General features: G+C 39.7%; 1 protein-coding gene and 1 long non-coding RNA gene across 2 annotated transcripts; one reads left to right on the forward strand and one right to left on the reverse strand.

Annotated features, from left to right (window-relative positions):
* Nucleotides 1-3,042: 3,042 nt before the first annotated feature.
* Nucleotides 3,043-3,926, reverse strand: LOC116857592 (zinc finger protein OZF-like). The gene is given in 2 exon segments (XM_032841836.1): nucleotides 3,043-3,545; nucleotides 3,548-3,926. Coding segments are annotated over 2 exon segments (882 nt in total).
* A 4,925-nt stretch (nucleotides 3,927-8,851) lies between these two features.
* Nucleotides 8,852-25,660, forward strand: LOC116857752. The gene is made up of 3 exons (XR_004380793.1): nucleotides 8,852-9,197; nucleotides 10,062-10,122; nucleotides 25,324-25,660. It is a non-coding gene; the product is annotated as an uncharacterized LOC116857752 (long non-coding RNA).
* Nucleotides 25,661-25,935: the final 275 nt, after the last annotated feature.

Genomic DNA, 25,935 nt, shown 5'->3' on the forward strand with positions numbered 1-25,935 from the left:
AAGAAATGGTTTGGTGTAAAAATTGTGAATCAAAACATGATACCTTAATCAGCTTCTGAGCATTTAATGGTCATCAAATACAAATGATAATCTAATATAAAACCTTTGGGTCACTAAACAAATACATGGTATGAATCTTCTTCCACCCCAACTAACAGCACCACATCCCCCACAGTGTTAGATCAGTTTTGGAAAATCAGAATTCTTTCAATCACAGCTCGTGTGAACGGTAGTCCATCCATCTGTCTCTCTGCTCCCCTTTGACATAAGACTAGTTAGAAAATGAACATGTGGGTTGATCTTTGAGGGGGCGGCTGCAGGGTCTCTGGATTTCTTGAAGAGAGTCCTCTGCCTCTCTTACTGCACTCTCCAGTGCTTGGCTGAGCTCCTGTGGCCACACCAAGGCATGGCAGTACATGGTGGTAAACTCCTTCCCACACAAATAGGTGGGAGGAGCAAAGAAGGGAAGAAGTGCCTGACTGAAGAAGTTCCTGGGAAAGTGCTGTGTGGAAGAGGTGGCCTGAGAGGTCTGCCTTCTTCACAGAGCAGGAAGCTTCAGGTGTATTAAGCCAATGCACAGCTGGAAGCCAGGATCACTAAATAAGGACTGGTATTTACTAATTTACTTAAAAAAATTTGAGAGAGAGAGAGCATGAATGGGAGAGGGGTAGGGGAGACAACCAGACTCCTCACTGAGCACGGAGCCAATGCAGGAGGTCTCAATCCCAGGACTCTGAGATCCTGAGCACCAGAAGGCAGATTTTTAACCTACTGAGCTGCCCAGGTGCCCTGCCCCTGCTCATGCTATTTTTTTTTTTTTAAGATTTTATTTGTTAGAGAGAGAGAGAGCGCGCGCGAGCGAGAGACCACAAGCCTGAGAGAGAGGTAGAGGGAGAGAGAAGCAGGCTCTGATGTGGGGCCTGATCTCGGGACCCTGGGATCATGACCTGAGCCTAAAGCAGACGCTTAACTGACTGAGCCACCCATGCGCCCCCAAAATTCTTTTAAAGTTTATGGTTTGTGGTATTCAATAAATCTAACAGCTTACAAAAACTTCTCAAAAAATACACTTTTAGTATTTGGTTGGAAATGGAGACCACTGTTACATTATTTCTATTGGTAATATAAATCCACCTTTTCAACTATGAAAAACTTTACAAACAATAGTAATACAAAAAAATAGTAAGACAAATATGTGTATTACCACCATATAGAAGTAAAATTTTTATGTTTCTTTGTAGTTTTTAAACAACATATACATACACATATTCAGATGTGAGGCCCAAACTGTCACCCCTACCCCATTCTTCTCCTTCATTGTCTCCAAAAACAGTCACCATCATGAATTTAGCATACAATCATCCTATCCTTTTTTATACTTTTCCATACATATCTATACCCCAAGCCAATATACAATCCAATGTTGTTTTATTCGTTAGAGATATTTAGATAGATAGAGATATTTAGAGATATATATTATGTACATCATCTACCCTTTGTTTTTCACTCAATATCATGGTTTTTAGAATATCCTTATTAATCTATATAGATATGGTTTGTTGCAATAAATTGCTGTACATTATTCCATCATATAAATATAACACAGTTTATTCAACCTTTTACCTAATGACAGGCATTTCCAATTCCTCCCAAACCCCAATATTTGGCTACTAGAAATCAAGCTAATAGTTTTTGCTCCCAGTAATCACACTGCAAAGAACATTATGGTACACATCTCTCTAAGGGATAATATCTACAAAAGAAATTTTGGGGTGTTTTGAGGTATACTTTAGGAAAATCTATTCAGGTTTACTAAGTCATTTTCCTAAAGTTACAGATTTTTTTTTTCACAGTGGATTTTTCTTTTTCTTTTTTTTTTTTTTAAATATTTTATTTATTTATTTGACAGAGATCACAAGTAGGCAGAGAGGCAGGCAGAGAGAAAGAGGAAGGGAAGCAGGCTCCCTGCTGAGCAGATAGCCCGATGTGGGGCTTGATCCCAAGCCTGAGACCATGACCTGAGCTGAAGGTAGAGGCCTAACCCACTGAGCCACCCAGCCGCCCCTGGATTTTTCTTTTTTCAGTGTAAGATATAAAGTAGGAATCTCTTTTTCTACAGAGAAAGGCAATAATCACCCAAAACTTTATTTAATTAGGTCATAATTTCTTTACAGAATTAAACTTATGTAGGCTTCATATTCCATTCTATTAATCTATTATCTGTTAATGCATATCACAAAGTTTTAATAATCATAACTATATAAAAATTATATCATCTGAAAATATGTATTCCTTTTCATTCCTTATACTTCTTCACTTTATTGCATTGGCTCTGATCTCTAGGATTATACTGACTTGTGGTGATATCAGGCATCTGTGTCTTGTCTCTGACTTGAAGGGGAATGTTTCCAAAAGTTCTGCATTAATTACGATGTTTACTGAAAATTTTGTTGGCCTCAGGCTTTTCATCATATTACTGTTTCTCTTCATAAGAATGTTCTGATCTTGGGGCACCTGGGTGGCTCAGTGGGTTAAGCCTCTGCCTTCAGCTCAGGTCATGATCTCAGGGTCCTGGGATTGAGCCCCGCATCAGGTTCTCTACTCAGCTCCCCCACCCCCTCTGCCTGCCTCTCTGCCTACTTGTGATCTCTCTCTGTCAAATAAATAAAAAATCTTAAAAAAAAAAAGAATGTTCTGATCTTATATTTTGAGCTCCTGCTAAAGGCTTTCCTACGTTCATAATGTTTTACCCCACGATGAATTCTCTGATATGTAGAAGGTGTAAACTCCTATGAAAGGCTTTGTTATCAAGGCATTTGTACTGTCTTTAATAAGTATGAATTTTCTGGGATGCCTGGGTGGCTCAGTTGGTTAAGCGGCTGCCTTCGGCTCAGGTCATGATCCCAGAGTCCTGGGATCGAGTCCCACATCGGGCTCCTTGCTCAGCAGGGAGCCTGCTTCTTCCTCTGCCTCTGCCTGCCACTTTATCTGCCTGTGCTCACTCTCTCTCTCTCTCTCTCTGACAAATAAATAAATAAAATCTTAAAAAAAAAAAGTATGAATTTTCTGATGCCTAACGTGGTGTGACTTCTGGCTGAATGCTTTCCCACAACTGCTACGCTGATAAGGCTTCTCACCTGTATGTGTTCTCACATGTAAAGCAGGAGTTGAGAATTGAGAGAAAGCTTTCCAACACTGATTACATCCATAGGGTTTCTCACCTCTATGACTTCTCGTTTGCACAGTAAGAGATGGAATTTGTGAGATGGCTTTCCCACATACCTCACATTCATAAGGCTTATCATCTGTGTGAATTCTCACTTGTATAAAAAGTGATGTAATTTGAGAGAAGGATTTTCCACATTTATTACACTCAAAGGGTTTGTCTCCTGTATGAATGTTGTGATGTTTAATGAGATATTGCTTCTGGCTAAAGGCTGTTCCACATTCATTACATTTAAAAGGTTTTTCTCCAATATGAATTTTCTCATGCTTTGTGAGATTTGATTTGCCACTGTAGGTTTTCCCACATTCTTTACATGTATAGGATTTTCTCCAGTATGCGTTTTCTGGTGTTTAATGAGGCTTGACTTCTGAATAAAAGCTTTCTCACAGTAATTACATCCAAATGGCTTCTCACTAGTATGAATTTTCTGATGGGTAATGAGATTTTCTTTCTGATTGAAGGATTTTCCACATTCATTACATTTGTAGGATTTCTCTCCAGAGTGAGCAGTGTGATGCTTGGTGAGGCATTCCTTCTGACTGAGGTCTTTTTCACATTCATTATATTCAAAGGGTTTCTCTTCCATATGGATTTTCTCATGGTCAGTGATATTTGGTTTGTGGCTAAAGGCTTCCCCACATTTCTTACATGAATAAAATTTCTTTCCAATAGGAATTTGCTGGTGACTTAGGTCTGACATCTAAATGGAAAATGCAAAAAGGTTTAAATTTTCTCAAGTTCTATGGAGTTGTGCTTCTGGCAAAACAGTTCTCCAAACTTGTTACTGTCATTGAGTTTCTCCACTGTTTGAATTTTCTCATACGCCTCCAGTTGGAGTAACTGGCTAAAGGTTTTCCAGTAGCCTTACATGTACAGGTTTCCTTTGCTGCATTATTACTCTAGTGACTAATAAGATGAGTGTGAATATAACCCCTCACATGGAGAAAGTTAGTTCATTGGGTTTCTCTCCACAGTGTATTCTCAAGCTTTATTTGTGAATCCCTGTTAATACAGATTTCAATTAGTAGGGGTTACTGCAAAATAACACGAGTTATAATACACTTATAATATTCATATCTTTTTTTATTACATGGATTCCTTTATAATATGTTAAGTCTAAATTAAGCTTTCAACTCTAAAATAAATAGATAAAAAAATTTTAAGAGAAAAAAAAGAAAGAAAAGCAGATGGCAGGGAAAGGCACCAAACTGAAATCAGGGGGATTAAATTTTTTTTTTTTTTTTTGAGAGAGAATGCATGTGAGTGGTGGGAGGGGTAGGCAGAGGAAGAGAGACAGAGGAAGGGAATCTTTTTTTTTTTTTTTTAAGATTTTATTTATTTGAGAGAGAGGTAGAGAGAGAGAACACAAGCAGGGGGTCAGGATAGAGGGAGAGGGAGATGTAGACTCTCCACTGAGCAGGAAGCCCAAGCTGAACTCGATCCCAGAACCCTGAGATCATGACCTCAGCCATCCAGGTGCTGGGAAGAGAGAGAATCTTAAGCAGGCTCCACACTGAGCCAACTATGGAGCTCTACCTCATGACCCTGAGATCATGACCCGAGCCAAAATCAAGAATTGGTCCCTTAACTGACTGAGCCACCCAGGCACCCCAAATCAGGGGGATTAAATAAATGGTGGGTCCTCATTACTGTTGGACTTCTAAAATTCTGGTATTCAAGAGATGAGAAGACTCTTCTTTGGAGAAATGGAATAGCCCAGGAGAAAATCTGTAATAGTAACATTTTGAGACTGACAAAGAAATATCTGAATTCTTGACCAATAGTTCTATAATGAAGATGAAAGGACAGCTATTAATCTGTAAATAAGGGAAAATCTAATATGTTAATGTAAGTCTAGTAATATGAAAGACAAATGAAAGCAATGGAAAAAAGAATTTCCAAGGAAATGGATATAGTAAGGAAGAGAAAGAAGACATAAAAACAAAAACAACCCATCAAAACCCCCAATACCAAAGAGAGATAAGATATTATATTAGGGAAACAAAAAATGGGTACTATAAAAACTGCTCTTTTTAAAAAAATTTATTCTTTTTTAATTTTTATTTTATTTTTAAAAAATATTTTATTTATTTATTTGACAGAGATCACAAGTAGGCAGAGAAGCAGGCAGAGAGAGAGGTAGGGAAGCAGGCTCCCCGCTGAGCAGAGAGCCAGATGTAAGGCTCGATCTCAGGACCCCGGGGTCATGACCTGAGCGGAAGGCAGAGGCCCCAACCCACTGAGCCACCCAGGCGCCCCGCCCCTATTCTTTAAAAAAATTTTTTTTTACTTATTTGACAGAGAGAGCACAAGCAGGGGGAGCAGCAGAGGGAGAGGGAGAAGCAGGCTCTCTGCTGAGTAAGGAGCCTGATGCAGGGCTTGATTCCAGGACCCTGGAAGCATGACATGAGCTAATGGCAGATGCTTAACTGAATAAGCCACCAAGGTGCCCCTAAAAACTGCTCTTGAAATAAAAAGATAACTATTACTAAAAAAATTTTTTAAAGATTCTATTTATCCATTTGACAGAGATCACAAGTAGGCAGAGAGACAGGCAGAGAGAGACGGGGAAGCAGGCTCCTCGCTGAGCAGAGAGCCCGAAGTGGGGCTCGATCCCAGGACCCTGGGATCATTATCTGAGCTGAGGCTTTAACCCACTGGCACCCCTATTATTAAAATTTTAATAGCAGATATGGGAAATAGTGTTGTGGAAATCACTCAGTTGTAGGAAAAAGAAATTTTAAAAAGGTAATAAATCATGAAAAAGATAACAGATAAAATTAGGGATTTCAATATCCAGATAAAAGGAGTTAAAGAGAGAGAGGGGCAAACTGAATGGAGGAAACTTTCAGAGAATAAATATAAACTTTCTAGAAATATAGGTCATGATTCTTCAAAATAAAGAGGCTCCTGTACAATTGACAAAAAGACCCATGCCAAAGGACACCTTTGTGAAATTTCAGAAAACTAGGTACATAGAGATCTTAAGTGCTTCCAAAGAGAAAGAAAAACAGAACACAAACTGTCATCACACTTTAAGATAAAAAACCATAAGCTTTGTATAATTCTCTCAGAATTCTAAGGGCAAACAATGCCTAATCTAAAATGTCAAGTCTATTTGGGCTATCATCCAAAAGTGGTAGAATAAAGACCTTTTAGACTTATAAGGACCCAAAATTTTTACTCCATATTAACCTTTTTCAAGGTGGTAAGGGAAAGATTAAACCAAGAATAAAAGAAGACTCTGCTCCAGAAACCAGTAATCCAACATAAAAAAGAGGTAAAGGTCTGCCAACTACAGGTGGGCCTCTCAGTTGGCAACCCCAGGGTAAGCTATGCCCACCAGTGCACCCACAGTAGTCACTCCAGGTTTTAGGGTAGCTGATGGCCAGCCCCGTCCACCAGCATGGTGGCAGCTGCCAGGGGCAGCCATAACAGAGGGGCACAGGCAGCCCACATAGGGCATACCTCTGGAGCACTTGGTTTTGGTAACCAGTGGGGGACTGCACTACTGGGAAAGAAAAAAAATAAATAAAAAGAGGTGAAGGAAATTTGCAAGATGACATGTGTTGGTTATTAACCTATTGTTTTCAGTTCCACATTGAACTTTTTATAGGTTTCTCTAATGCTGGGACTGGGAGTCTGAAAACCGCATTTCTCAAACTCCTTTGCCAGTTGGCTTCCTTCCTTTTTTTTTTTTTTTAAATTCACTGATAAATGCTACAAATTCATTAACTCTACAGTGGAGAAAGTCATGGACCCTATTTAAACTAAGTAATAAAAATTACCATCAGGGCTCCTGGGTGGCTCAGTGTGTTAAAGCCTCTGTCTTCGGCTTGGGTCACGATCTTGGGATCCTGGGGTCGAGCCCCGCTTCAGGCTCTCTGCTCGGCAGGGAACCTGCTTTCCCGTCTCTCTCTCTGCCTGCCTCTCTGCCTACTTGTGATCTCTGTCAAATAAATAAATAAAATCTTAAAAAAAAATAACATCGCAGGTAATGGAATATATTGACATTGTGTGTCTCCGGATAGGATAAACTGGTAATAGCATAGCATCACTTGTATGGGTTATTTCCCAGAATGTATAAATGATGAGGAGCACCTGGGTGGCTCAGTCGGCTGTGTGGGGGACTCGATTTCAGTTCAGGTCATGATGTCATGGGTCCTGAGACTGAGACCTGTGGTGCTGCTCAGCAGAACTCCCTCCTCTCTCTCCCTCTCTCTCCCTCTCCCTCTGCCCCTCCCTCCACACACTTGCAGGCTCTTTGTCTCTCTCAAAAAATAAACAAATCTTTTTAAAAAATATATAAATGATGAGAAAACATCAGGTAAACCCAAATTGAAGAACATCATACAAAATAACCTGTACTCTGAAAAAGTTAGGACTGTCAACAGGTGCAATAAACAGAAAACAAATAGGTGGTAGATTTAAACCTAAATATTTTAGCAGTTTCATTAAATGTACATAAGAAAGTATGTTTCTTTTTTTTTCTTTTTTTTTTTTTTTGACAGATCACAAGTAGGCAGAGAGGCAGGCAGAGAGAGACAGGAGGAGGCAGGCTCCCTGCTGAGCAGAGAGCCCAATGTGGAACTTGATCCCAGGACCCTGAGATCATGACCTGAGCTGAAGGCAGAGGCTTTAACCACTGAGCCACCCAGGCGCACAGAAAGTATGTTTCTAAACTTGAGGATCTCGACTGATAAAATCAAACATCTCTTTAACAATTATTTTGCAACCTTCTTTCTTGCTTTAAAAGCATGTTAAATTAGTATTTTAATCAATTCTAAACATTTTATTTTTAAAATTTTATTTATAGATGGGAGAGAATGAGAGAGAAAGAGAGAGAGAGCATGAAAGGGGAGAAGTCAGAGGGAGAAACAGACTTCTTGCTGAGCAGGGAGCCCGATGTGGGACTCGATTCTGATTAGTCCAGGATCATGACCTGAGCTGAAGGCAGTCACTTAACCAACTGAGCCACCCAGGCGCCCTAAAAACATGTCTATTTTAACCTAAAAACCCATTTTATGTTTCTTCTGTCAACCTTCAAAGAAAACTGATGCTGCAAAAAGATGCCTTCTTACCATTTTACGGATGAGGCTTAGTGGTTAATTGGTGATACACAGATACAATCCTGCTCTCCCAAATAAGGTGTCCTGTGCTCACATGTACATGTACACAGCACCCAGTCACCTCTGCGGTCACAACGCAGCATCTCCGGACTCGCCTTTGCCAGGCCGCCTTCTGCACCTGAGCGCGTCCCTCGGGCGCTTCCTCACGTCTCCCCGAAAGCCCGTGATTCCTTTCCCTGTCGCGGCCTCTAAATGGTCCAGAGAGAGACCACCGGGTCCCACCTTCACTCACCCTCAGCGCTAAGCGACTGAGGTTTGCGCTCACCGACAAAGATGAAATGTCATCCCTCTGCGTGCAGAGGGCGTACCAGCCCCTCTAGACACATACCCGGCGCCGTCGCCGCTCGGACTCCGGTGGCCCGAACCAGGTGTCCGCTAGCATTCTAGTCTGAGCGTCTGCTTTTCCGGCCAGGACTACATTTCCCACAGACGCTGCGGCTCGAGGCGGAGTCGCGGCGAAACCGGTGTCTTGTCCAGTGCCTACCGCAGCGCTCGAACCGCCCGGGGCCAGGCGCCTGGAGGCCTGGCGGTTGCATCCAGCCGACTGGCTCCGCGTACCAGCCGCTCCGCGTCGGGTCTGGCGGTTCTGTTTGGCGCGAAGAAGCTCTACGCGCCCAGTGTCCACGCTGAGAAGAGTCCCGAGGCCTGCTGCCCGCTTCCGGACTACATTTTCCAGAGGACTCCGCAGGTGGACGCTACCGTCCTCAGGATTTCGGCCGCTTTGCGGGATGGCGGGACCGTTGGCTTCCCCGAGTTAGTAGCTGCGGGGCGTTTGGAGTCCGGGGAACTTAACCTGTTCGGGCCAGAACGGAACTAGGGAAGGACTAGGGTGAGGAGTGCGGGTAGGAGCATTTCGTGTCCGGAGCGGACTGAAGAGAAGAGAGAGAGAGAGAGAGAGAGTGTCAGAGAGAGAGAGAGAGAGAGAAAGAGAGGGGAAGGAAGGAAAATGGAGGGGGAGAGAGGTTATTTGTGATTGTTACTGCGTGTCGTCGTGGTGTGTGATTGTGACTGTATGTGGTGATAACTCTGGGTGATGGAGTAGGGTGCTTGGGACTGTGCATCTTCCCAGAATGGGTACGTGATTGTGATTGCATGACTGCACCATCGTGCAAAGGGACGTAGAGGACCGGTGATTGTGCATTTGGGACTGTGTCCCGCGGTAGGGCTGTGTGTGGGATTTGGGGAGCATGTGCGGCACCGTGTGTGTGGGGGGGTCTGTGACTGTGTGGTGTTAGGTGTCTGTGGCTGTGCAGGTGTGAGTAGTGTGACCCCCTTGGGGTGTGTGTGTGTGTGTGTGTGTGAGAGAGAGAGAGAGAGAGAGAGAGAAAGAGATTGTGATTGTCTGGCCTTGGGGAAAGGGTTTGTGGGTGTGGGGAGGCTGTGTGATTCTGATTTTGTGTGTCCCCTAGGTGTGTGTGGGATTATATGTAAGTGAGTGACCTGGTACAGAAACATGTTTGCACATGAGGTGGAGGGTTTTGTAAATGTGCAGGTGTGACTCACCATTCTATCCAGCAGACATCTGTGAGTTCATGACAGATTCTGATCCTTTCCTGTAACTACATTAGGCTGGACTCTAGTCCTCCCTGTCTTTCCTTTGTATATCTGTGGTGACAGTGAGGGAATGGAGGAAGTTGTGTTCCAACCTGGTCAATGGAATTCTAAGAAAATCCAGTGTATCATCAATTTCTTCTTTCTTTCTACAGTTTCTGTTGCTAAGAGGAAGACTAAAGAATGATTATTGAACAGCCAGAGGCCACAATCAAGGTGCTTTGGGGGTTTTTTCTTTCTTCCCTGAAATAGTTCTCGTTTCTCAGAGCATAATTTTTTCCCTCTTCTGACAGTTCCTGACTACCAAAAGTCCAACAAACCATTTGTATTTGGGGCCTTGGAGTTAGATCCAAATACTCAGTTTTTAAATCTATCTCCTCCCTCTTAGTATTAATTTGGCAGTTTCTTCTATGTGCCAGATCTCTACTAAGATCTCTGCTGGTCTAGTCAGGTAAATACAAGAGCCTTTTCATAAAAGAATTGTTGGAAATAAGATTACCTTGTATGTAACATCACATACCACAGTCCTGGTATTGAAAGCCGTGCAATATATGGGATGGTGTTGTCTAATCTCAGTCCAAGTAAGTTATAAGATCTTTCACTTTGGCAGTATTTTTGAGGTATAAATGAGATTGGGGGCTTGATCAATGAATTCTGTACCAATAAGACCAGGATTTACCAGGTAATCTGTGAGTAAACACTTGGACCAGTTTCCAGGTCTGTTTTGAGTTAAAGGCTCAAATGGTTCTTTTTGGGGGTACTCAACCTGGAATCTGTGTCCATCCTTGACTTCTAAAGGGAAAGAGACTATAATGATTTTTAAGTAATTCCCACTGTAAGGGGAATTTTATGCAGTTAATTGAAACTGTGAGATGGAGCATATGCATTTGCAACATAGTGACTAACACCTATGCCCAGGTGAGAGGGCAGTTCAGATGTTGGAAGCCTTTGCATGTAAAAGTTCAGCTGATCCACATCTAGGCCACAGTTTTCTCATTTGATCTGTACAGTAACCTATTAACTGGTCTCTACTTCCTCTATTGCCTTTCTTAAATTACTTCTTAACACAATAGCCAGGGTCATTCTTCCAAAATATATGTCAGATTATGTCACTTCTTTTTTTTTTTTTTAATTTGACAGAGAGAGAGAGAGAGATCACAAGTAGGCAGAGAGGCAGGCAGAGAGACAGAGAGGAGGTAGCAGGCTCCCTGCTGAGCAGAGAGCCTGAATGCGGGGCTTGATCCCAGGACCCTGAGATCATGACCTGAGCTGAAGACAGAGGCTTAACCCACTGAGCCACCCAGGTGCCCCAGATTATGTCACTTCTTAACTTAAAGCTTTCTGTGGTTTCCCATTTCAGAATAAAAACCAACGTCTCTACGTTCTTTTTTTATTATTATTTTTTATAGCCCTACATGATCTGGCTCTCTGTTAACCTGACTTTATCTTCTCTAAATTTTTTTAATAACTGAATTCTGATCCCTCTGCATATGAGTTTGCTGATTCCCCTGCCTGGAATTTTCTTACTCCTGGCATCACTTACTCCTTCACTTTCTTCAAGACTTAACTCAGATGTCACCAAATTGGAAAAGTTGTCCTTGACCATCCTGTATAGAATAGCACCTCAACCAATGCACTTCTTATCACCCTTGTCCTATTTAATTTTTCTCCATAGCTCTTATCTTTTTTTACTGAGACATAATTGACATATAACATTAGTTTCGGGTGTACAACATAATTCAATATATGTATATTTTGTGAAATGATCTCATAAGTCTAGCTAACATCCATCACCACACAGTTGTTGTTTTTTTTTTTTTAGATTTTATTTGGGGCACCTGGGTGACTCAGTGGGTTAAGCCTCTGCCTTCAGGCTGGGGTCATGATCTCAGGGTCCTCGGATCAAGCCCTGCATTGGGCTCTCTGCTCAGCAGGGAGCCTGCTTCCCCCACTTCTCTCTGCCTGCCTCTCTGCCTACCTCTGATCTCTCTCTCTGTCAAATAAATAAATCTTTTTTTTTTTAAGATTTTATTTATTTATTTGACAGAGATCACAAGTAGGCAGAGAAGCAGGCAGAGAGAGAGGGGATGCAGGCTCCCTACTGAGCAGAGAGCCTGATGCGGGACTTGATCCCAGGACTCTGGGATCATGACCTGAGCTGAAGGCAGAGGCTTTAACCCACGAGCCACCCAGGAGTCCCAATAAATAAAATCTTAAAAAAAAAAAAAAGATTTGGGGCACCTGGGTGGCTCAGTGGGTTGAGCCTCAGCCTTCGGCTCAGGTCATGATCTCAGGGTCCTGGAATCGAGCCCTGCATCAGGCTCTCTGCTCATCCTGAGTTGGATGTCCACCCACTTGAATGACCCAGGAGCCTCTCTATTTCTAATTTTTTGAGGAACCTTCGTACTGTTTTCCACAGTGACTGCACACAGTGTGCCTTCCAACCAATAGTGCATAAGAGTTCCTTTGTCTCCACATCCTCACCAAAACTTGCTGTTTCTTGTGTTTTTCATTTTAGCCATTCTGATAGGTGTGAGATGATAACTCATTGTGGTTTTGATTTGCATTCTTGTGATGAACAGTGATGTTGAGCATCTTCATGTTCTGTTGGCCATCTATATGTGTCTTCTTTGGAGAAATGTGTGTTCATGTCTTCTGCCTTTTTAAAAATTGGATTATTTGTTTTTTGGGTGTGAGTTTTATCAGTTCTTTGTATATTTTGAATACTAACCCTTTATCAGATATGTCATTGGCAAATATCTTCTTCCATTTGATGGGTTGTCTTTTAGTTTCATTGTTTCCTTTGCTGTGTAGAAGTTTTTACTTTGGTATAATAAATTACTATTTTTAAGATTTTATTTTATTTTTTAAAAAGGTATTATTTATTTATTTGAGAGAGAGACAGCAGACAGAGTGAGAGAGCATGAGAGGGGAGGTCAGAGGGAGAAGCAGACTCCCCATGGAGCTAGGAGCCTAATGTGGGATTCCATCCCAGGACTCCAGGATCATGACCTGAGCTGAAGGCAGAGCCACCCAGACACCCTAAGATTTTATTTTTAAGCTATTTCTACACCCATTGTGGATCCCAAACTCACAACCCTGAGATCAAGAGCCACATTTCCCACTGACTGAGCCAGCCAGGTGCCCCAGTCACAATACATTATTCTTGCCTCTGTTTCCCTTGCCTCAGGAGACCTATCTAGAAAAATGTTGCTATGGGCAATGTCAGAGAAATTACTACCTGTGTTCTCTTTTAGGATTTTTGTGGTTTCAGGCTCACATTTAGGTCTTCAATCTATTTTGAATTTATTTTTGTGTATGATGTAAGAAAGTGGCCCAATTTCATTCTGTTGCATATAGCTGTGCAGTTTTCCTGATACCATTTGTTGAAGGAAACTTTTTCCCATTATATATTCTTTTTTTTTTTTCCCATTATATATTCTTAACCAACTTTATCAAAGATTAATTGGCCATATAATTGTGGGTTTGTTTCTGGGTTCTCAGTTCTGTTCTATTGATCTGTCCGTGTTTCTGTTCAGTAGGTCAGTACCATACTCTTTGGATTACTACGACTTTGTAGGATATCTTGAAATCTGAGATTGTAATTCCTGCAGTTTTGTTCTTTTTCAAGATTGCTTTGGCTATTTTGTGGTTTTGTTTGTTTGTTTTGTGGTTCCATACACATGGATTTTAGGATTATTTGTTCTAGTTCTGTGAAGAATGCTCTTGGTATTTTGATCGCAATTGTGTTAAATCTGTAGATTGCTTTGGGTAGTATAGACAGATTAATAGTATTTGTACTTTCAATCTATGAGCATGGATTCCAGTTTTCCAATTCTATCCTTCCATTTCCATCTTTCTATTTCTTTGTGTCATCTTCAGTTTCTTTTATCAGTGTTTTATAGTTTTCAGAGTATACATCTTTTACCTCCTTGGTTAAGCTTATTCCTAAGTATTTTATTATTTTTGGTACAATTATAAACGGGACCATTTTTTAAATTTCTCTTTCTGCTGCTTCACTATTAGTGTATGGAAATACAATAGATTTCTGTATTTTGATTTTGTGTCCTGTCACTTTACTGCATTCATGGATCAGTTCCAGCAGTTTTTTGGTGGAGTCTTCCAGGTTTTCTATATATATTATCACATCATCTGCAAATAGTGAAAGGTTTACTTCTTACCGATTTTTTAAATTTCTTTTTTGTTGTCTGATTGCTGTGGCTAGGACTTCCAGTACTATGTTTAAGAAAAATGTTGAGAGTGGACATCCTTATCTTGTTCCCGATCTTAGGGAAAAAGTTTTCAGTTTTTTCACTGTTGAGTATGATGTTAGTTGTGGGTTACTCATATTTGGCCCTTATTATTTTGAGGTATGTTCCCCCTAAACCTACTTTGTTGAGGGTTTGTATCATGAATGGATGTTGTACTTTGTCAAATGCTTTTTTTTTTTTTTAAGATTTTATTTATTTGACAGACAGAGATCACAAGTAGGCAGAGAGGGAGGCAGAGAGAGAGGAAGGGAAGCAGGCTTCCTGCTGAGCACAGAGCCTGATGTGGGGCTTGATCCCAGGACCCTGGGATCATGACCTGAGCTGAAGGCAGAGGCTTTAACCCACTGAGCCACCCAGGCACCCCTGTCAAATGCTTTTTATCTGTTGAAATGATCATAGGGTTTTTATCCTTCTCTTGTTGAATATAAATATTGAACCACCCTTGCATCCCAGGATTAGATCCCACTTGATAGTGGTAAATGATTCTTTTTAATGTATTGTTGGATTCAGTTTGCTAACATTTTATTGAGGGTTTTTGCCTCTATGTTCATCAGAGATATTGGCCTATAGTTCCCTTTTTTTGTAGTGTCTTTCTGGTTTTGGTATCAGGGTAATGCTGGCTTCAAGAATGAATTTGGAAACTTTACTTCCTGTTCTATTTTTTAAAATAGTTTGAGAATAGGTATTAATTCTTCTTTAAATGTTTGCTAGAATTTACCTGTGAAACTGTCTGGTCCCGGACTTTTGTTTGTTGGGAGTTTTTTGATAACTGATTTCAATTTCATTGCTAGTAATTGGTCTGGCCAAATTTTCTATTTCTTCCTGATTCAATTTTGGGAGGTTATATATTTCTAGGAATGTGTCCATTTCTTTTAGGTTTTCCAATTTGCTGGCATATAATTTTTCATAATATTCTCTTTTAATCTTTTATTTATGTGGTATCAGTTATTTCTCCTCTTTCAATTCTAATTTTATTTGAATCCTCTTTTTTAAAAAAAAATTCATGACTCTGGCTAAAGGTTTATCAATTTTGTTGGTATTTTTAGTGAACCAGGGTGATCTGTTGCTTTTTTAGTTTCTATTTTGTTTATTTCTGGTCTAATCTTTATTATATTTTCTTCTTCTACTGGCTTTGGGTTTTGTTCATTCTTTTTTCTAGCTCCTAAAGGTGTATGGTGCAATCGTTTGAGATTTTTCTTGTTTTTTGAGAGAGGCTTCTATTCGTGTAAACTAACTAACTAACTAACTAACTTCCTTCCTTCCTTCCTTCCTTCCTTCTCTCTCTCTTTCTTTCTTTCATTTTTTAAAGTTCTTGTTTATTTGTCAGAGAGAGAGTACAAGCAGGGGAAAAGGCAGAGGAAGAGGGATAAGTAGGTTCCCTGCCAAGCAAGGAGCTCGATGTGGGAATCAGTCCCAGGATCCTGTGATAATGACCTGAGCCAAAGGCAGATGCGTAACCAACTGAACAACCCAAGCATCCCTTTATTTTATTTTCTTAAAGATTTTATTTAATTATTTGATAGAGAGAGAGCACAAGCAGGGGGAAGGGGAGAGGGAGAAGCAGACACCCCACTGAGCAGGGAGCCTGACACAGGGCTCAGTCGCAGGATCCTGAGGTCATGACCTGAGTCAAAGGCAGATGTTTAATTGACTGAGCCACATATCTGCTTTTTTTAAACTAGTTTTGATGTCCACATTTTAATTTCTCATATTGGTAATTTTGTGTTCTCTTTTCTCTAGTCTAGTAGAGGTTTTTCTCAGTCTAGTAGAGGTTTTTCTCAGTCTAGTAGAGGTTTTTCCAATTTTATTAATCTTTCCAAAGAATTTTTTTGAACCAATTAATTTTTTTTCATTTAAATTTTAGTTAACATACAGTGCAATATTGGTTCCTGGAGTAGAATTCAGTGATTCGTCACTTACTACAACATCCAGTGCTCAACAGGACAAATAACCTCTTTATTTTATTTATTTATTTATTTGTTTATTTATTTTAAGATTTTATTTATTTATTTGACAGACAGAGATCACAAGTAGACAGAGAAGCAGGCAGAGAGAAGGGAGAAAGCCAGCTCCCTGCTGAGCAGAGAGCCCGATGTGGGGCTCAAACCCAGGGCCCTGGGATCATGACCTGAGCCAAAGGCAGAGGCTTTAACCCACTGAGCCACCCAGGCGCCCCTATTTATTTACTTTTAAAAGATTTTATTTATTTATCTGACAGAGAGAGACACAGTGAGAGAGGGAGAACAAGCAGGGGGAGTGGGAGAGGGAAAAGCAGGCTTCCTGCTGAGCAGGGAGCCTGATGTGGGGCTTGATCCTAGGACCCTGGATCATGTCCTGAGCCGAAGCCAGACGCTTAACAACTGAGCCACCCAGGCACCCCAACAAATGCCCTTTTTAATACTTATCACCCATCTAGCCCATCCCTCCTGCCATCAACCCTCTGTTTGTTCTCTATCATTAAGAGTCTCTTACAGTTTGTTTCCTTCTCTCCTTTTTTTTTCTTTCCCACCTTCCCATATGTTCATCTGTTTTCTTTCTTAAACATATAAGTGAGATCATATGCTATTTGTCTTTCTCTGACTTATTTCACTTAGCATAATATACTCTTGCTCCATCCATGTCATTACAAATGGCAAGATTTCATTCTTTTTGACAGCTGAGTAATATTCCTATCTGTGTGTGTGTGTGTGTGTGTGTGTGTGTGTGCGCGCGCACGCACACACTACATCTTTCTTTTTGGTGTTTTTTTGTTTTTGTTTTTGTTTTTTTTAATTAAATTTTCTATTTTTTATAAACATATATTTTTATCCCTAGGGGTACAGGTATGTGAATCGCCAGGTTTACACACTTCACAGCACTTACCATAGCACATACCCTCCCCAATGTCCATAACCCCACCCCCCTCTCCCAACCCGGTGTTGTTTTTTTTAAGATTTATTTATTTATTTGTCAGAGAGAGAGAGAGAGAGAGAGAGTGTGTGTGTGTGTGTGCACAAGAGGGAGCAGCAGGCAGAGGGAGAAGCAGGCTCCCCACTGAGCCCAATGTGGGACTCCATCCCAGGACTCTGGGATCAGGATCTGAACTGAAGGCCGATGGCTAACCAACTGAGCCACCCAGAAGTCCCACACTACATCTTCTTTATCCATCAGTCTATGGACATTTGGGCTGTCTCCATAGTTTTGACTGTTGACGATAATGCTGCTGTGAACATTAGGTGCATGTACCACTTTGTATTTTTGTATCCTTTGGGTTAATACCTAGTAGTGTAATTGCTGGTGGTTCTATTTTTAGTTTTTTTGAGGAACCTCCATACTGTTCTGCAGAGTGGCTGCACCAGTTTGGATTCCCACCAGTAGTGCAAGAGGGTTCCCCTTTCTCTGCATCCTCACCAACACCTTGTTTCTTGTGTTGTTAACTTTAGCCATTCTGACAGGCGTGAGGTGGTATCTCATTGTGGTTTTAATTTGTATTTCCCTGATAATGATGTTGAGCATCTTTTACATGTGTCTATGACCCATCTGGATGTCTTCTTTGGAAAAATGTCTCTGCATGTCTTCTGCCCATTTCCTAACTGGATTATTTGTTTTTGGGGTGTTGTGTTTGATAAATTCTTTATAGACTTTTGATACTAACACTTTATCAGTAAGTCATTTGCAAACATCTTCCATTCTGTAGGCTGCCTTTTAGTTTCACTGATTGTTTCCCTCGCTTTGCAGAAACTTTTTAACTTGATGGAGTCCCAGTAGTTCATTTTTTGCTTTTGTCTTCCTTGCCTCCAGCAACATATCTAGTAAGAAGTTACTATGGCTGAATTCAAAGAGGTTTCAAACTGTGTTCTCCTTTAGGATTTTGATGGTTTCCTGTCTCACATTTAGGTCTTTAATCCATTTTGAATTTATTTTTGTGGATGCTGTAAGAAAGTGGTCAGTGTTACTCTTTTGCATGTTTCTCCCAATACCATTTCTTGAATATATTCTTTCCTGCTTTGTCAAAGATTAGTTGACCATAGAGTTGTGGGGTCATTTCTGGGTTCTCTATTCTGTTCCATTGATCTGTGTGTCTCTTTTTGTGTTAGTACCATACTGTCTTAATGACTACAACTTTGTAATATAGCTTGAAGTCTGGAATTGTGATGCCTCCAGTTTTGTTTTTCTTTTTCAGGATTGTTGACTAGTCGGGATCTTTTGTGGTTCCATACAAATTTTAGGATTGTTCTAGCTCCATGAAAAATCCTGGTGATATTTTGATGGGGATTACGTTAAATATGTAAATTGTTTTGGGTAGCATAGACATTTTGACAGTATTTTTCTTCCAGTCCATGAGCATGGAATGTTTTTACATTTCTTTGTGTCATCTTCAGTTTCTTACATAAGTGTTCTATAGTTTTCAGAGTTTGGATCTTTTATTTATTTATTTATTTTTTAAAGATTTTATTTATTTATTTGAAAGAGAGAGAGAGAGGAGAAAAGTCAGCAGGAGAAGCAGACTCCCTGCCGAGCAGGGAGCCTTATGTGGGACTCGAACCTGGGACTCCAGGATCATGACCTGAGCTGAAGGCTGAACCCCCAGAATTCAGATCTTTTAGCTAGGCTTATTCCTAGGTATATTGTTTTTGGTGCAATTGCAAATGGGATTGATGCCTTAAGTTCTTTTTCTGCTGCTTTGTAATGGTACAACAGATTTCTGTACATTGTTTTTATATCCTGCAACGTTGCTGAATTCATGTATTCGTTCTAGCAATCTTTTTATGGAGCTTTTCAGGTTTTCTACATAGAGTATCATGTCGTCTGCTAGTAGAGAAAGTTTGACTTCCTCCTTGCTAATTTGTATACTTTTTATTTTTATTGTCTGATTGCTGGCTAAGACTTCCAGTACTGTGTTAAATAACAATAATGAGAGTAGACATCCTTGTCTTGTTCCCAACCATAGGGGAAAGGCTTTCATTTTTTTCCCCCATTGAGGATGATATTAACTGTATCTTTCATTTATGGCCTTTATGATGTTGAGGTATGTTACACCTATCCCTACTTGAGGGTTTTCATCAAGAATGGATGCTATAGGGGCACCTGGGTGACTCAGTGGGTTAAAGCCTCTGTCTTCAGCTCAGGTCATGATCCCAGAGTCCTGGGATCAAGCTCCGCATTGGGCTCCTTGCTCTGTGGGGGGCCTGCTTCCTCCTCTCTCTCTGCCTGCCTCTCTGCCTATTTGTGATCCCTGTCTGTCAAATAAATAAATTAAAAAAAAAATGGATGCTACATTTTGTCAAATGCTTTTTTTGCATCTATTGACAGGATTGTATGGTTCTTATCTTTTTATTAATGTGGTATGTCACGTTGATTGATTTGCAAATATTGAACCACCCCCGTAGCCCCGGAATAAATCCCACTTGATTGTAGTGAATAATTGTTTTAATGTACTGTTGGATTCAGCTTCCGAGTATTTTATTGAGAATTTTTGCATCAAATTCATTAGGGATACTGGCCTGTAATTCTCCTTTTTAGAAGGGTCTTTGTCTGGTTTGGGGATCAAGGTAATGGTGGCTTCATAGAATGAGTTTGGAAGTTTTCCTTCCATTTCTCTTTTGGAACAGTTTGAGAAGAATAGATATTAACTCTTCTTTAAATGTTTGGTAGAATTCTCCAGGGAAACCATTAGGCGCTGGGCTTTTGTTTCTTGGGAGATTTTTTTTTTTAAGATTTTATTTATTTATTTGACAGAGAGAGATCACAAGTAGGCAGAGAGGCAGGCAGAGGGGGAGGGGGAAACAGGCCCCCTGCTGAACAGAGAACCCAATGTGGGGCTCCATCCCATGACCCTGAAATCATGACCTGAGTTGAAGGCAGAGGCTTAACCCACTAAGCCACCCAGGTGCCCCTTGGGAGATTTTTGATTACTGTTAAATTTCTTTCCTGGTTTTGGGTCTGTTGAAATTTCATGGCGCCCTATGGTTCTGAATTTTTTCTAAGAACTTTCTTATTTATTTTTGTATTTTTATTTAATACACCTGATTAAATTGGGGCACCTGGGTGGCTCAGTTGATTGTGTCTGCCTTCAGCTCAGGTCATGATCTCAGAGTACTGGGATCCAGCCCCGAAGCAGAGAGTCTGCTTATTCCTCTCCTTCTGCCCCTCCCCCAGCTCGTGCTCTATCTCTCAAATAAATAAAATCTTAAAAAATAAATAAATTAAAGGGGGCGCCTAGCTGGCTCAGATGGTTGAAAGTCTGCCTTTGGCTCAGGTCATGATCTCAGGGTCCTGGGATCAAGTCCCACACTGGGCTCCATGCTCAGCAGTGAGTCTGTTTCTTCCTAACCCTCTGCCCCCCCATCTGCTTGTTGTGCTCTCTCTCAAATAAAAAAAATCTTAAAAAAATAATATAAAGAACATGTGAGACAACTTCATTCCTAAGTTGCATCAGGAAATTAATGCTGCAATACTCTGGAATTAATAGCTGTAAATATGGGGTGCCTGGGTGGCTCAGTGGGTTAAAGCCTCTGCCTTTGGCTCAGGTCATGATCGCAGGGTCCTGGGATCGAGCCCCGAGTAGGGCTCTCTGTTCAGCGGGAAGCCTGCTTCCTCCTCTGCCGCCTTTCTGCCTACTTGTGATCTCTGTCAAATAAATAAAATCTTGGGAAAAAAAAATAGCTGTAAATGTATAATGAGAATATAGCTCATTGCTGAAGAAGTAGAAAAAGGTATGATGCAGTTTGCAGTTAAGTCCAAATAACAGGTATTCTGTAATCTACACTTCTTTTTTTTTTTTTTTTTTTTTTTTTTTTTATTAAAGATTTTATTTATTTATTTGACAGAGAGAGATCACAAGTAGACAGAGAGGCAGGCAGAGAGAGGGAGGGAAGCAGGCTCCCTGCTGAGCAGAGAGCCCGATGCGGGACTCGATCCCAGGACCCTGGGATCATGACCTGAGCCGAAGGCAGCGGCTTAACCCACTGAGCCACCCAGGCGCCCTGTAATCTACACTTCTTATTAGAAATTATCAAAAGGATAACAGGAGGAAAACTGCCCATTAAACTTCCCCATCTTGTCACTATGAAAACTTAGAAACACAGAAAAGTTGAAAAGGATAATGAACATGCATTTACCATCCAACCCCCACCCAGTTTAAAAGCTAACAGTTCGTCATATTTGCTTTATCTTCCTATAATTTTCTACATAATCATAATATAATCACACCTTCTAAAATATGTCAAATGATGCCTGTTCAAATTTTCCCAGTTGTCCCGGACTGACTTTAATAGCTATTTTTCTTTTTATCTAGAATCAAGTCTAAGTTTATAAATTACATTTAGTTGATATCTCTCTTTTAGTCTAATTTGATTCTCTACCTTTATTCCTTTTTTCCATGATGCTGGGTTTTTCTTCTTAGAGTCCATGCTTAGAGTTGTCTTGTAGGGTATTCCATATTTTGGATTGTTGCGCTTGTTTCCTAATGTCATTTAACTTATTCTGCCATCTACATTAGAAATTAAGTGTAGAGGGGCACCTGGGTGGCTCAGTGGGTTAAAGCCCCTGTCTTTAGCTCAGATCATGATCCTGGGGTCCTGGGGTCAAGCCCTGCATTGGGCTTTCTGCTCTGTGGGGAGCCTGCTTTCTCCTTCTTTCTCTGCCTGCCTCTCTGCCTGCTTGTGATCGCTGTCAAATTAAAAAAAAAATTATGAAAATTAAAAAAAAATTAAGTGTAGAGAAAAGATTGAGTTTGGGCTAAATAATTTTGCAAGACTATTTCATAAATATGTTAAATATTTTGTATTGTCATATATTAAGAGGCACATATTGATACCATGAGGCTAAATTTGATCATATGGTTAAGGTGATGACTGTCAAATTGTGTGTGTGGGTTTTTTTTTTTTTTTTTTTTAAAGATTTTATTTACTGGGGCGCCTGGCTGACTAACTTGTTAAGCATCTGCCTTCGGCTCAGGTCATGATCCCAGATCCTGGGATTGAGCATCTGCATCTTTTCTTTTTTTTTTTTTTTTAAAGATTTTATTTATTTGACATATTTTTTAAAAAAAAGATTTTTAAAATTTATTTGACAGAGAGAGACACAGTGAGAGAGGAAACACAAGTAGTGGGAGTGGAAGAGAGAGAAGCAGGCTTCCTGCTGAACAGGGAGCCTGATGTGGATCAGGGATCATGACCTGAGCCCATGGCAGATGCTTAACAACTGAGCCACCCAGGTGGCCCTGTCAGATTTCTTATTTTAAAGGTCCTTTTTAATCCTTACAATTAGAAAGTAATCTGTGAAATAATTCTAACCACCTCTTGGAAATTTACATTTTGTTTGATTCAAAGGGAATACCAGAGTTGAAATAGGATAGCATTCAGATATGAGTGATAATGTTGCTATATATCAAAACCTGCAGGAGGTGATCAAAGTCATTTTTGGAAAGTCATCTTGTGGGAAGTTAGTACTCTTTAATAAATGCAGGAGATGAGAATTTAGGGCCAGAATTTTGATTTGCTTAACAGTCACTGTCTAGCAATTGATTTTTGCCCCACATGATTACACTTATAATCCTAGTTTTAATACAGTGTCTTTCACATAGTGGAGAGTTGTTGATAAGCTGTCAAAGCAGTCCAAGCTTAAGAATCTAGGAAAGGAACAGATTACCCTAAATCCAGCAGAAGGAAACCATTCATACAGTTAGAAGTTAATGGAGGAAGAATAAAACATCTATTTTCTGTGGAAAAAACACTGATCTAAACTAGACTTATAGGTTTGATCAATGTAAAGATGAGAAATACAACAGCTTTAATAAGGTGAGATACATATATTTATGGAGAGTTTTAAAATAGCATGGTAATATTATGTACATAAAATATTTTTTTCAAATTGACAAAGTAGAAATTGGCCTGGTCTAATAAATATAGTGGGAAAATGAAAATTTGGCTCAAAATCTCTCTTTAAAAAAAAACTTAAATAGGAGCGCTTGGGTGGCTCAGTGGATTAAAGCTTCTGCTTTAATAATGCGATGGGTCATGGGCTCAGGGTCCTGGGATCCACAGTAAAGTATGTCACAATAAAGAGAATCAAATGAATTTTTTGGTTTCCCAGTGCATATGTTATATTTACACTACACTGTTGTATGTTAAATGTGTGATAGCATTGTGTAAACAAACATACATACCTTAATGAACACCTTATTACTAAAAAAATGCTAATCATCATCTGAGCTTTCAGTGAGTCATAATCACTAATGACAGATCACTACAACAAATATAATAGTAATGAAAATTTTGACATATTGTAAGAATTACCAAAGTATTACACAGAGACACAAAGTGAGCAAATACTGTTGGAAAAATTTTTTGCCACAAACCTTCGATTTGTAAAGAATGCCTGATCTGGGGCACCTGGGTGGCTCAGTTGGTTAAGCGGCTGCCTTCAGCTCAGGTCATGATCCCAGTGTCCTGGGATCGAGTCCTGCATCGGGCTCCCTGCTGGGCAGAGAGCCTGCTTCTCCCTCTCCCTCTGCCTGCTGCTCTGCCTACTTGTGCTCTCTAACTCTCTGTCAAATAAATAAATAAAATCTTTAAAAAAAAAAAGAATGCCTGATCTGCAAAGCTCAATAAAATGACGTATGCCTGTAATCCCACAAAAAGGATAAACTTCTGAAACCTTTGCTGAGACAGACTGTAATAAAACTACTGAAAATCAAAGGAAAAAAAATCTTGAGAGCTTTTAATGGAATACTGATGCATTACATATAGAACAATAACTTTAATAACACAATTTCTCATCAGAAAATGAGCATGCTATGGGTAGGTGGAATAACTTTACTTTAAGTACTAAGTACTTTACTTAGTACTGCCCCCCTGCCTCCTCACTCCCAATTTGTGTTCTCTTTCTTTCTCAAATAAAATCTTAAAAATAAATAAATAAATAAAAGTTTCCACACAGAAAAATAAATAAAATGAGAAGTTAACCAATAGACTTGAGAAAATATTTGTAAACCATCTACCTGGATAAGGAATTAATATCTAAAATATAAGGAACTCATACAACTCAATAGCAGATAACCTCAAACAGCAAAAATCTCAATAGTAAAAAATAGGCAAAGGACCTGACTAAATACCTTTCCAAAGAAGACATGCAAATAGCCAACATGTACATGAAAAGGTGATCAACATCACTAATCATCGGGAAAATGCAAATTAAAATCAGTATTAGATATTACCACATACCTGTTAGAAAAGTATTATCAGAAAGGCAAGACTTAACGGTGTTGGTGATGACATGGAACAAAGGGATCCCTTGTACCTCATTGGTGGGAATGTAAATTGGTACAGCTACTATAGAAAACAATATGGAAAGGCATCAAAAAAGTAAAAATAGTATTATATGATCCAGCAATTCCATTTCTGGGTATATATCCAAAGGAAATAATATAAAGATCTCAAAGAGATCTGCACTGCCACGTTCACTGCAGCAGTAGTCACAATAGCCAAGATACAGAAAAAAGTAGACATCTGTAGATGAATATATTAAGAAGATGTGGTATATGTATACACTCATAAATACAATGGAGTAGTATTCAGCCATGAGAAAAGAATTTCTGCCATTTTTGGCAACATGGATGGACCCTGAGTGCATTATGCAAGTGAAATAAGTCAGAGAAAGAAAAATACTGTATGATCTCACTTATATGTAGAATTGAAAAATGCCAAACTCAGAAACAGAGTGAGAATGGTGGTTGCCAGGGGCTTAGGGATGGGAAAAGTGGGGAGATATTCGTCAAAGGGTACAAATTTCTGGATATAAGATGAATAAGTTTTGGGAAGCTAATGTACAGCATGGTGACTACAGTTAATACTGAATTATATAATTGATATTTTCTAAGGAAGTAGATTGTTTTCACCACAACCTAAAAAGGTAATTATATGGAATGATGGAGGTGTCAATTAACCCTCTTTGGTAATCATTTCATATACATATATCAAATAATCACATTGTATACCTTATCCAATGTTATATGTCAGTTATACCTTGGTAAAGGTGGGGAGATATATATATATATATGTATTATAAAATAAATGCACAAAGCAAAAATTGATAAACTGAAAGAAGTAAATAAATCTACAATTAATGTGGAAGATTTTAATATTTATCTCTTACCTATTGATAGATCAACAGACAAGAGATCAAGGTACAGAAGACTTCCATGCCATCTAAACGACATCTATAGATTGACAGCAGAGTATGTATTCTTTTCAGTTGCATGTGGAATATTCACCATGATAAACAATATTCTGGATAAACTAAATCTTCATAAATGTAAAAGAACTAAAATCATGCCAAGCATTTTCCTTACCAGCATTGAATTATATTAGAAAAAAATAACAAAGATACTTAGCAAGTCCACAAATACTTAAAAATTAAACAACTGACATGTAATTAATCCATGAGCCAAACAGGAAGTCTCAAATGAAATTGGAGGATATTTTCAACTGAACAAAAGTAGAAATACAGGATATTAATTTATTTTTTTTAAAGACTTTATTTATTTATTTGACAGAGAGAGGGAGAGATCACAAGTAGGCAGAGAGGCAGGCAGAGAGAGGAGGAAGCAGGCTCACCGCTGAGCAGAGAGCCCGATGCGGGGCTCGATCCCAGGACCCTGAGATCATGACCCGAGCCAAAGGCAGAGGCTTAACCCACTGAGCCACCCAGGTGCCCCAGGATATTAATTTATAAGATACAGCCACAGCAGTACCAAGAGGGAAATTCTTTTTTTTTT

The sequence above is a fragment of the Lontra canadensis genome, unplaced genomic scaffold (genome assembly GCF_010015895.1).
Source record: "Lontra canadensis isolate GAN:19392208 unplaced genomic scaffold, GSC_riverotter_1.0 scaffold125, whole genome shotgun sequence".
Classification (NCBI taxonomy): Eukaryota; Metazoa; Chordata; class Mammalia; order Carnivora; family Mustelidae; genus Lontra; species Lontra canadensis.